A 13,141-nucleotide genomic window follows, 5' to 3' on the forward strand; every position below is an offset into this window, starting at 1 on the left:
TCTACCCCAATGCTAATGATAGTTGTGTATTTATTAGAAGGAGGCCAGCTAAGGGCATGTAACCAACCTGTTTGCATGCTCTTTACACTGGACCTACATGTGGAGTTATGATCTGGGGTGCAATTTCATATGACAACAGAAGCACTCCTGTGGTTATCCCATACATCCTGACTGCAAATTTGTATGTCAGTCTGATGATTTTACCCACTGATTTACTGTTCATGAACAGCATTCCAGGGGTTGATTTCCAACAGGACAAGGCTTGCGAGCATACCACTCTTGTAAACCAGCATGTTCTACATAGCGGCAACATGCTTCCTTGGCCTGCTTAATCATCAGATCTGTCTCCAGCCGAGCATATGTAGGACATCATCAGACAACAACTCCAATGTCATCCATAAACACCATTAACCTTCCCTGTATTGACCAACAAAATGGAACAAGCATGGAACTCCATCCCTCAAACTGACATCCAGCTCCTGTGTAACACAATGAATGAATGTTGCATGCTTTCATTCAACATACTGGCAGCTACACTGATCATTAATGCACCAGCATTTCTTTTTTGCAGTGGCTTGTCTCACGCTTACATTAACCTGTGATCATGTAATGTTAATCACTTGGATATGTTGCCCAGACAAATGTATTCACAAAATTTCATTACTCCACATTAATGATCTTTTGATGTTGCAATTTGTTTCCATCAGTGTATTTTAGTAATGTCTTTCATTTCCTGTGGCAATTTATTATGCAATTTATTCCCTGATAGCAAATACTGTTTTGAGCTTCTTGATTATTTTTCTGTGGCAAATGAAAGTCCATGCTGGTTCTTGTTCCATGATTATGTACAGAACTGTTAATAGAATACTTGCCAATGTTATCCATGGTAAGTGCACAGATTGGTAGATGCACTCACTTGTTGCAGAAAGGATGCCCAGATTTCTGAATAGCTCTTTACAATGAGCTTGACTACAATTCCTAGTTATTATTCTTATGGATATTTCCTGCAATTAAAAAAATGTCTCCATGTTTTGCGCCTTTGATCCCCAGGACAGAATCCTATAACTATGAATTGAGTGTACACAGGAACAGTACGGCACCACAAGACATTGCTTGTAACGAACTGATGATAAAGCCACAAGATGCTGATGACTTTATTTTTGCCAGTATCTTTGTGTGCTCATCCACAATAATTGATAATCAGTATTCATACCCACAAACTTTGTCCTTGTTACCCAATCTATAGATTTATCATCTATGCCTAGTGTGACAGAGTGTTTTCCTTCATTGTGCTGAACTGCATACTGCTCCTTTCCTTTATTTTCCATGTCATTTTATTGCCTACTTGAGGATTTCATTTGCTTTATATAATAAGAGCTCCGATGTTTTATCAGTGACTATGATATTGCTGTTATCAGTGAAGAAAACATTTTCTCTATGTCATACACTATCTGGAAAGCCACTGGCATATGTTAAGAATGGAACTGGACACAATTCACTGCCCTGAGGGACATCTATGTTTATGCAGTTCTTGTCTGACAATTGTTTTGCTAAGAACTTGTCATCCACAGAGGTGTGGACTATGTCTACCTTTTGTACCCTGTTTTCTAGGTAAGACTGGAACTTCGTTCGCTATTTCTCTTGCAGCTCACTCTTATAGCTTGTTTTGCTATATTTTATGGTCAACAGTGTCAGAAGCCTCAGACAAGTCAAAGAATTGCTTGGAATGCAGCAGTCCATGTCAAGAACATCAAGTAAAACTTTTGTGAAACAATAATGGCCAATATTGTACTTTAAATTTATTCGCAGTTGCAAATATGGACAACAGTCAGCTGTAGAATGGAATGATGACAATGAAAATTTATACCGGACTGGGACTTGAACCTGGATTTTCCACTTTTAGCAAGCAGTCACCTTACCATTTGGCTATCTGTGCATAACTTATGGCCTGACCAAAACTTACATATATTGTCAACCATGCGTCTACAACCTGTATTCGTACATCCATCCATCCAGCGGAGATATATTACTTGAAAGTCACTTGCCCGGTGTTTGTGAATAAATACAATATTGCAGTGCCTATGTTATTCTGAATTACAGTGTAATGTTCTTTCAGACATAGGGAATAACACAGGCACTGCAATATCATATCTATCTGCTAACGCCAGGCAAGCGACTTTCAAGTAAAATGTCTCCCCTGCATGGGGATATACATATTGAATGTAAAAGACAAGTGGTTGATGACAAATGGAAGTCTAGGTCTGGCCTTGAGTTGTGCACACATAGCTGAATCATGCATGCTTTAGCAACCTTGGAAAGATATGTGAACTGAAGGATTAATTTATTATATTTATTAATGTGGCATGTATGCTGTCTATGCATCCCTTCTGGAGGGAGTCTGGAATGTCTTCTAAAGCTGCAGACTTCTTGCTTTCTTAATTTCCTTATTGTGTTTCCAACTTTGAGCTCAGTTGTCTGAAACTTCATTGCACTTGCTGTGTAGGTCACTGAGGGTGTTATGCGTTTTTAGGAAGATTTTGTTGCATCTCACATTTCATTTGCCAATGTCCTAGAAAAAGTATATTTTACTTTCTAAGAAGATCCTTTTGTATGTCTGCAGTTTTGTGGGCTTCCCATTCAAAATTTTGCAGGAGAACGATGGGCTGTGTGCAGTATGTCGGCAAGTCTTGTCATGGAGAATGCTTATGCCCTTGCTAAACATTTCTCTCATCTGGTACTGAATTGTACAGAGGTTTTCAGTACTTCACAGTGCCTGTTAGTGTTTATTTTGGTCCCAGCAGGTATGAAATTGACAAAAGATACCCCCTTTTGATCTCAAAATAGTGGTGCCTTATGTTTACTGGTGGACTGTGTTTCTATGAATTTTTGTGGGTGGGGTGAAGAGGAATCTTGCCACTCACATAATTGTTGTTTGCTCTCGTGAGTGAAGTGATACAACGAGGTTCCTTTGACTGTGGCAATCGAACCAGAATAGTTATCCTTTTCATCTACATAGCAGCAAAGAGATTTGTGGTAAGACTCAACTTGTTGCTGTTTATGGTCTTCCATCAACTTTTGTGGTACCCATCCTGCACAAGCCTTCCAATTTTGCAACTTCTCCATTTAATTTCTGTGAACTGTGCTTCAGGAAACCTCGTAACCAAAATGCAGAGATCATTGAAAGTGATCAGATGATCTTCACCCGTGGGATATTCAACTTTTGCAACTGTCTCATCAGAAACTGACAGCCTCCTGCACCTTAGTTCATCGTTAATTTAACTGATTCCATACCGGGGAAGTCTGCAAATTTATTGATCAGAACTAACCTAGACTGTGGGATACATTACAGATCAGTCTGTCACCACAACCAAGATTTCGATGGGGAGGGGGCAATATCATACTCAAGCTAAAAGTTTACATAATGTATCTTCTTTCCATTTCATAGTCAACTACTAAATAACACCAAAAGCTAACTCCAAGGTAAGATCTATAGATAGTTTATTTATCAACCAAAGTCACATTTCCCAACATTTTATCACAGCAAATCATACTAAAAGACATGTTTTAGAGAGATCTTTAATGCTGTTTATGATAACTTTGCTGTGTGCTTATTGTTTTCTGCATTTTTAATTTAAATTTTGAGACATTTAAGGTTTTGTGAGTTTAATCTGTGATGTTTATAAGTTCACATGACAAGTCAGTGATTCTTCCCTGATGTCATAGGTCTTGTGTTGTGGTTGTACTTCTTGAATGAATAAATAAATTCTGAGTTGCGACTGAATCAGGCAATGACTTAGGAAAAAATCTTGTAATATGTTGGCCCATATCCCCTGGTGTGTTTAGACAATGGAACAAATTTGGTCCTGCAAGAGAGAGCTCTTATATGTCATAACATCTAATATTATGGACCATACTTCTATTAAATTAATAATAAATTCTAAGACTCTTTTAGAAAAAGCAAAGGTGATTAACAAAAAATTGGGAGAAAGAGGATTTGAACTGTCTCTTGTTCACACCATCTCTTCATCGCATCCTTTGTAGCACCTCTTCTTCCCATAGAAAGTCTTTATCTCTATTATACTACCATACGCTTCCACACTTATGTCTCTTGTGTTATATGATGCCTTGAAGCCATTAATAACTGATATGCCATTAACTGATATGTAATTGTCAGAAATCGTTTCAAGAAAGACACATTTTTGATACATCTTCAATGTACCATTGCCTTGAAATGACATAGTTTCATAACATGCGTGTTAAAATTCAAAAACAATGAAATATGAACATTTTTTAACATCAAACAGGAAGTTTCCCATATTTTCTTATAACAAATTGTACCAATAATGTCACTTTCTTGTAACATCTTTAATGTGCCAGCACTTTTAAACAATGTATATTCATGAAACGTACATTTTAATATAAAACCCACCAAATATGGGCGTCAGATAATTAAGACTAAAATCAATATGCATCCCCCAAGTTCTACTTGACCTGTGTAATATAGCTAGACTGAAGGGACTGAACTCTCAGGAAGCGTATAAGAGCTTTACTCTTTAGAAGCCACACCCCAGACCTCTGTGACATAGAGCTAAGTGGCTTTTCAAGGAACAGCCTTAAGACTAGGTACTACCTGTTCGAAATGCATCACTTGATATTAGATACTGTATTAACAGTTCCAAAAACAGTGACTGTCATTAGGTAAATTCATGTCAGAAATATTCCCTGACAATTTGAACTCTATAATCATTATTGATAAATGTATTTTAGTATATATTGTGGGTGGCTCCATCTCAGATCCTTCAACTATGAGCTGAATCTGTTCCAGTTTCAGTTGTTTATGATTGTAACCTTTAGGTATTTGGTGAATTCAACAGCCTTCAAACTTATGTGATTTATCAAGTAACGTAAATTCCACAGAAATTTTTTAGTACTCATATGGATCACCTCACACTTTTTATTGTTCAGGGTCAATTGCCACTTTTTACATGAATGAAATATCTTGTATAAATCATTGTGTAATTTCAAATAACTTACGGGTTTGCTGCTGGGTGACGTCATCGACAACCACTGATGTTTCGACAGGAGCACACCCAGCCATTCTCAAGGCACAAATTCAAGGAGGAAGAAATGTGCAAGGAAATTTAATACCTCAGTTCATTGAGGAGAAACAAGGAAGATACCACACACAGAACAAGTGTCAATACAAACAAAGCCAACCAACATCAGAAATATCGATAGTGACTATTAATCAACGGGTGAAGTAGCACTAATTCTGTCCTTCTGTTTTTTGATGAGAGACAGACCCGGATTCCAAGCAGCATTTAAACAAAATCCACCATCTCTGTTAATAAGGTTGCTTGATAGTTTGATTTCAACAGCTTCCTTAATAACACTATCCCAATAGCTGGACATGCATGCCAGAATCTCCATGTTGTTGTATTCCATAGGATGACCGGTGTCAAGGCAATGTTCTGCAATAGCAGATTTGCTCAGCTGTTGTAAAAGTGTGTGACGCTTATGTTCAATACACTGGTCTTCCACAGTCCTGATTGTCTGATCAATATATGACATGCCCCAACTGCAAGGAATACGATAGACCCCAGCTTTACACAAAACAAGATCATCTTTTACGGACGCCAACAGGACCTTAATCTTAGAAGGTAGTCGAAAAACACATTTCACATCATATTTCCACAAAATACAGCCAATCCTGTTGGAAATGCTTCCTGCGTAAGGCAAAAAGGCCATAGACTTAGGTGCCACTTCATTGCTATCGTCACTCTCACTATAACCATTCTGACGAAAGGTGACTTTGAGATGTGATAGCTCAGCTGCCAAACTTTCAGGGTCTGACATAACGTGGGCTCTGTGAACCAAGGTACGAAGTACTCCTTCATGCTGAGCTGGATGGTGACAACTATCAGCTCGCAGATACAAGTCAGTGTGAGTAGGCTTCCTATAAACAGAAAGTCCCGACGTACCATCAGTCTTCCTGTTTACCAACACATCAAGGAAGGGAAGGCATCCATTCTTTTCCACCTCTATAGTGAACTGAATATTTGGGTGGACTGAATTCAGATGTTCAAAAACCAGTTTAAATTCTCACTACCATGAGACCAAACAACAAAAGTATCATCTACATATCTGAAAAATCATGCAGGTTTCAAGGTCGTAGACTCCAATGCACGTTCCTCAAAGTCCTCCATAAACAAATTGGCCACAATAGGTGACAACGGGCTTCCCATTGCTACTCCAACCATCTGTTCGTAGTACTGACCATTGAATAAAAAGTAAGTGGAAGTCAGCACATGTCGAAACAAATTTGTTAACTCGCCACCAAACTTAACTTCAATTAGCTGCAATGAATCAGAGAGAGGAACACCAGTGAAAAGAGAAACCACATCAAAACTGACTAAAATATCAGAGTCATTCAAACGCATTCCCTGCAATCAACATAAGAAATCTGCAGAGTTCTTAATGTGGCATTCTCACCTACCTACTAGTGGGCTCAACAAACTAGCAAGATATTAACAGAATATTCCGTCGGTTCTTGGTAGAACAACATTATAATAATAAATGAAAAGCACCAGTTTGCTTTTGTTCTACAATATTATTTTTATTGCTAACCGGTTTTCGGCTTACAAGGCCATCTTCAGGCCTTGTAAGCCGAAAACCGGTTAGCAATAAAAATAATATTGTAGAACAAAAGCAAACTGGAACTAGCAAGATGTTTAGCTACACAATATGTCTGCGTACCAATATTAGAAACAATAGGCCTCAATGGGACTGCCTCTTTATGGACCTTAGGGAGGCCATATAATCTAGGTGGTACAGTACAGTAAGAATTAAGACTCTTGACAGTCTCCTGTGACAAAGAACATTTCTTCAGGAGGTTACTTGTCTTTCTCTCAACACTCTTAGTAGGGTCAGCACTGATTTTGCGATACGCCAAATCAGAGAGTAGACACTGCATCTTTCGAATGTAATGATGCTTGTTCAACAAAACGGTGGCGTTTCCCTTGTCCACAGGTAAAATAACAATATCAGGATCCATTCTGAGTGAAGATAAAGCAGCCTCCTCAGCTGCTGTAATGTTACACTTGGGTGGACGAGCCCCAGTCAACACACGACAAGCTTCCCTCCTAACCTCTTCCGCAGCCTCGGAAGGTAGTTTATAAATAGCCTGTTCGATAGACCTAATAAAATCAATGACTGGCAAACTCTTAGGTGTCGGTGCAAAGTTCAAACCTTTCCCCAGCACAGACAAAGCTGCAACATCAAATGTTTTCTCTGTGAGATTGATCACAGAACGTCGAGAATTAAAATTAGAATTAGACACTGAGCCAAGGAAACGTTCAAACTTTGCCGAATGACGAGCAGTTACAGATTGAAATTCCCAGTCAGACTGCTACCAAGAGGCACCATCCACCCAATCCCAAGAAAATTCAGAAACATTAGATGCCATTATTAAATGAAGCTGAAATAATTGTAATTTGTTTTGATTCTTTGATGACTTCACTAGACAGTAGAGGACAATGTCATCTGCAAACAGTCTAATAGGACTGGTCCTGTTGTTTACTAAAACATTTATATACAATGCATGAGAAAGAAGTGAAGCATGCAGAAGACATAGTCAGATGTCAATATAACTTTGTATATGTATGCACCATCAGCAGGTATGTACATGATTAGTTGAAAATCCCTGTGATAGACAGAACAGCTCCCAGAGAGCATTATTGACTACCAGGCCTGGTAGTGTATATAAGTGGCAGGAACGGGATCAGATGTTGAGTCATCACTGTGAAGGACACAAGCTATGTACCCATATGAGAGAGCCTGACACAGTTTGAAAGGGACATCATCATTGGTCTCCATTCGCTTGGCTGGTTGAATTGTGCAATGTCCATATTCGTGATGCATTTTGATGTGACAGTGGCCCAGTCTCGTACTGCATGGGAAACTGACAGCAGACATACTCGTCATCTAGGTTCCAGTTGACCACATCTGACCATCACAAGGGAGGATCGACCTATTGTGAACCAAGCACATTGTAACCCTTTCACCTGTGCCTGCCATCTGTGCATACATTCTTTGTCATCTCGTACCACTGGTCAGAGGCTACCACCAGGCAGACTGGGGAATCACTGTCCATGCAAAGACTGGAATTAACATCACAACAAAAAATGCTGCATTTGGAGAGGTGTTGTGACTGGGATGATTATGATCAGCAGATGAATGGCATCGCATTGTGTTCAAAGATGAACTATGTTTGTGCTTCTGCCCCACCCTGGATGGCCATTGTCATCGAGTGTGTCAATGATATGGGGAATGGTCCCACGCTCCCAAAGATTTGGAGAGGTACAATAATGTTACTCCTGGTGTCATGGTGTAGAGGACCACTGGGTATGGCTTCAGGTCATGGCTGGTAGTGACTGAGAGAACTCAGACACATCAGTACATTGAGGTCACCCTGTGTCCTCATGGGTTACATATGGTGTGACAGTTTTGTAGTACTATTTTTCAACAGGACAACGCTGATTCACATATGACACATGTCTCTATAAACTATCTGCATGATGCTGAGGTACTCGCATGGCCAGCAGGAACAAGCATGGGACCAGTTCAGGCATCATTTCCATCCAAGTGCTTGTATCTAGGATATCGTGCACCAGTTGCAACAGTCATTGGCCAGATTACCTCAGGAGAGGATGCAAGGGCTTTACAATATGCTTCCTGACTGAATCAGTGTGAGCATTCAGGTCAGAATGGGGGCAATGTCATACTGATAAGTGGGCATATGCTGCCAAGTTCCTTGTGAATTTGACTGGATTTTGTAATTACTTAAATAATATCACATACCCTCTTAGACTGTGAAGTTTCATTTCAGGCCCTCCTCCCCTTCTGGGTGCTTTGCTTTTGTTTTTAGGGCATGTAGGTTAAGATCAGCAGAGGGCTATAAAGCATCCTTTCAAACCCTAGATACAAACTCAGTTTCACTAGATGACTTTCCGGCAATTACTACAAGTGTGATGTTTCTGGCAGAAAATCACAAATCCAATCACATAGCTTAGGCAGTAGTTGCTAGTCCCACAACTTGATTAGGAGACACTTGAGATGAATAGTGTCAAAAGTCTTGTGAAAATCTAGAAATATGTAATCATCTTGAGCTGCCATGTCAATATCGTCCATTAATAAAGAGCCAACTGTGTTTCACATGGACATTATTTTCTGTCTGTGCAGGTTATGTGTCAATAGATCATCACCTTAAAAGTATTTCATAATGTTGAAGTACAGTAAATGTCCCAAAATCATACTACAGATTGATGCCAGCAATATTAGAAAATTCAGTGGATTACTTCTATTTTCTTTCCTGTGTATTGGTGTAACTTATGCAGCTTTTCATTCTTTCATGTTTTATCAAGTGAGCAGTTGTATATTACTGATTAAAATGGAGCTATTTCATCAGCATACTCTGCGAATATTGAAAATTAGCTGATAACGATTCGAGGAGAATGTATATCTTTCAATTTTAGACAGGTGGTCAAGTGCACTACTGAGCCATTGGCTCTGTATTGGAAAATGAATATCGTATAACAGAAAGGAGTTCTGAGAATACTAAAATTTCAGTGAATTAGCTGCTAGTCATTTGAGAAGAATATATACCTTGTAGTTTTAGGCTGATGGTCAGATCCTTCAGTCTGTTTGATACTGTTTTGTAATTTTTTCAGATGTTAGTTTTTTGGATGAAAATTTCCAGCCCACTCCAGCTACTGTTCATATAATAAGTCTTTTGGGTGACTTATGTACCTCAGACTCAGAATGCAGAGTGAGAAACAGCTGGTGTGTGCATGGAACATGCATGTGCAAGGATGAATATGTGGAAACTCCTGACAGGCAAGATTGTGTAGGTAAGTTTTAATAATACATACAGGGAGAAAATTTAAAATCTTTTGTACCCAAAAACATAAATTAATAACTAACTTCATTAACAGATTACCTGGTGCCTGCTTTTGATGGACATTCATATGTGCAAATAAGACGTCTAAAGGCTTATCACAGACTAAGTGTGGATGTAGAATTCAGTACATATAACAATAATGGAATTATACTTTATAACCAGCAGATGGCAGATGGTACTGGAGATTTTGTGTCACTTGCTGTTGTTAATGGGTAAGATATTTTAGTATTACATAGTCTTTGTATAATATGATGGCATTTAAAATTGATCTCAGATGTATTTACACAAGTTTTGTGCTCATTTTCCATGTGAGCTGCACAATGGAGGTTGACTTTACTGATGAAGAGGTGATCAGTTGATACTGTTTTGTAATTTTTTCAGATGTTAGTTTTTTGGATGAAAATTTCCAGCCCACTCCAGCTACTGTTCATATACTGTTACGAAAATATAATGCTGGATGAATGATAGAAATAATTTTTTATCTCAATATTCTCTATTAAACTTCCTTAGGTTAATGGTTTGTGTTAGTAATTTGGGGTGCTTGTCTGCAGGCACAGAATGAGCATTGTTCAACTTCTGAAGATTAGGAGTTTAGATGGGGACAGGGCCATTTGTGATATAAATTCTGTGTAGCCTCAAGAGATCAAACTGTGCACTAGATTGATGACAGTTGGTTTGGTACACAAGTCAGCCTGAGTTTGGGTTTTAGGTAGTTTTCTATGTTCAATTAGACATATATCAGACTTGTTCCCAAAAATATTGAACACAAACTGTTAAAATATGATAATGCATAGAGCAAAGTTTGGGCAATAAGTGGATTGCACACTTGACTTCATTCACTTAGATTAACTGATAACTGGCATCTGACCAGAAAGACGAAAATAAAAACATTGGCTGAAGATACAAAGGCAGAAGCCAGCAGACAGTACGACAACAAGTGGCGACGAATGATAGGATAATGGCTAGGAAAGAGAGAATCTCATATTCATAGTCCATATTTGTTATTATTGCTATGCAGTTGTTTAATCTTCTGTGTGGGTGACTGGTAACTGAGAAGGGAATATGTTACAACATCCAAAACTGCAAGTAATTAGCACTGCACAGACTTCAAAATAAATCTGTGATACTTAAAAAACTAATAACAGGAAGTGTTCTCAATTATGGTAATTGTGTGTGTGTGTGTGTGTGTGTGTGTGTGTGTGTGTGTGTGTGTGTGTGAGAGAGAGAGAGAGAGAGAGAGGGGGGGGGGAGGGGGGGGGGAGGGTTAGAGTGATAGGCACCTACGAGTCATACTGGAAGTAAAACCTTCTCAACTCATGCAGATATGGTTACTAATTATTTCAACTAATCAATAGATAAATGACACATTGCACGTTGGCTTACATCTTGGGATTTTCAGCTGACAGACCAATGTTTATTTATCAGTTTTCGTGATGTTTCATCAGCATGAGTGGCTGGCACTGTCAGACGTTCACCCTCCATTGCTGGTGGCAGATTGTAGGGTGAGCCTTTGACAGTACCAACCACTCATGCTGGCAAAATATCGGGAAAACTGTTAAACAAACGTTGGCTGAAGATCCCAAGGCAGAAGCCAACAGGCAATATGTCAACAAGTGGCCATGAAAACCACTACAATTTTGTAGTAGTATAACTGTAATTTCAGATACTTACTTGAGTCATTTTTCTATAGTAAATTGAGCAGTAAGATAATATACTGAGGTTGAAAGCTGTCACATCCCAGTTCATTTTCACAAGTGGATGTTTTACACAGTATTTTACTTGATTAAACACTCAAAAATGTTACACAATACCTCTATGAACATTTATGCAATTTTATTGCATAATTTTTTTTTTATTTTCATATAATGTTCTGTTAATATAAATGCAGTGTGCATCTCATTAGCATAATGGTGTAAGAAAGCATTTTTATTCTGGCAGGTATGTGGAATTCAGATACAACTTGGGTAATGGTCCAGTTGTCATCAAGTCAACAGAACGTGTGAAACTCAACCACTTTCATAAAGTGAGCGCAAAGAGGTACCAAAGAGATGGCATGCTGCGATTGGATAATGGAGAGTTTACTCTTGGCCAGTCACAAGGAGCACTTAGATCATTGGACCTGCAGGAGGATGCCTTCATTGGCCATGTGCCCACCAACGCCTCCAAGTGTGTGGGACAACTGCTATCACGGGTATTCATTGTGAAACAAACGAGGAAATTCTTTTCATTATTATTTATTGCATGATATATTCTTAAAGTATCACACACAAATATTTAACACATCACTGAAACAGCTTAATTTTGTGGGAACAAAAACTGCCATACAGCATCTAACCAAAATATTAATACAAAATTAGTGGAGAGAAGAGAGCTTCCCTTATTCGAAAACAAGGAAAGAAGAGAGGTGAAGGTGTGTGAAAGTTCAGCAGTTTTAGTTATTATTAAATGATCATTGTTTGATGACACATTACAGTTACCAACTACCATGAACTGTTAATAATGCCAGTTGACTGGAATGGCTGATAAAGAATCTTCTTCTTGTTTGTACACATGGTGGACTGTTACAACCCACCCTAATATGTTGGCAACTGGTTTTATGAGCTTCTATTAAGAACTCTTCATTGCACAAACTAATTGTTTCAGGCATCCCCACAGACCGACATCTAAATGATTCAGGTTTTACAGACATACATGCTGTTGAACTGATTCTCCCCCACCTATCCATCTGTCATTGTATGTACTGCTCAGAACATCTGCAGTAAATGTGAGAAAGAATTTCTTGAGCCCATCATGTGTAAGTTACAAAAAATGATTACCAGGGCATATTCTGTAGACACTCAGGAAGAGTGATTCCAGTGAAGCCATCGTAAACATTTCCAATTAAACACAACCAGACATTCACCTCCATTTACTGTCCATACATTAATCTTACACTAATGCTGAACTACAGCATGATCTGTACCATAAGTATATGCACCATTTCACAGACATTTGAAGTGAAATATCATCTGTGACATCATCTCTTCCAAGTCAAGCATCATCCCTTGACTACACTGTAGAGACAAATTCTTGTTTGTCAGTTTGTACCAAAAAATCACAGGCAAAGCTATACAGCCTCACATTCTAAACAATTGACATAAATTTAAATAAAGATGCCTGTCTTGTCATGAAATATGTTAATCA

The 13,141-nt window shown here is 38.6% G+C and overlaps 1 protein-coding gene across 1 annotated transcript in view; it reads left to right on the forward strand.

Moving 5' to 3' along the window:
- LOC126158394 (agrin-like) overlaps positions 1–13,141 on the forward strand; it is a 422,061-nt gene that overhangs the window by 207,051 nt on the left and 201,869 nt on the right. Inside the window, exons 15-17 of the mRNA XM_049916440.1 lie at positions 9,729–9,908; positions 9,993–10,170; positions 11,897–12,124. Coding sequence (XP_049772397.1) covers positions 9,729–9,908; positions 9,993–10,170; positions 11,897–12,124 — 586 coding nt within the window. The remainder of the gene's footprint in view (positions 1–9,728; positions 9,909–9,992; positions 10,171–11,896; positions 12,125–13,141) is intronic.

This window comes from Schistocerca cancellata, chromosome 2 (genome assembly GCF_023864275.1).
Source record: "Schistocerca cancellata isolate TAMUIC-IGC-003103 chromosome 2, iqSchCanc2.1, whole genome shotgun sequence".
Lineage (NCBI taxonomy): Eukaryota > Metazoa > Arthropoda > Insecta > Orthoptera > Acrididae > Schistocerca > Schistocerca cancellata.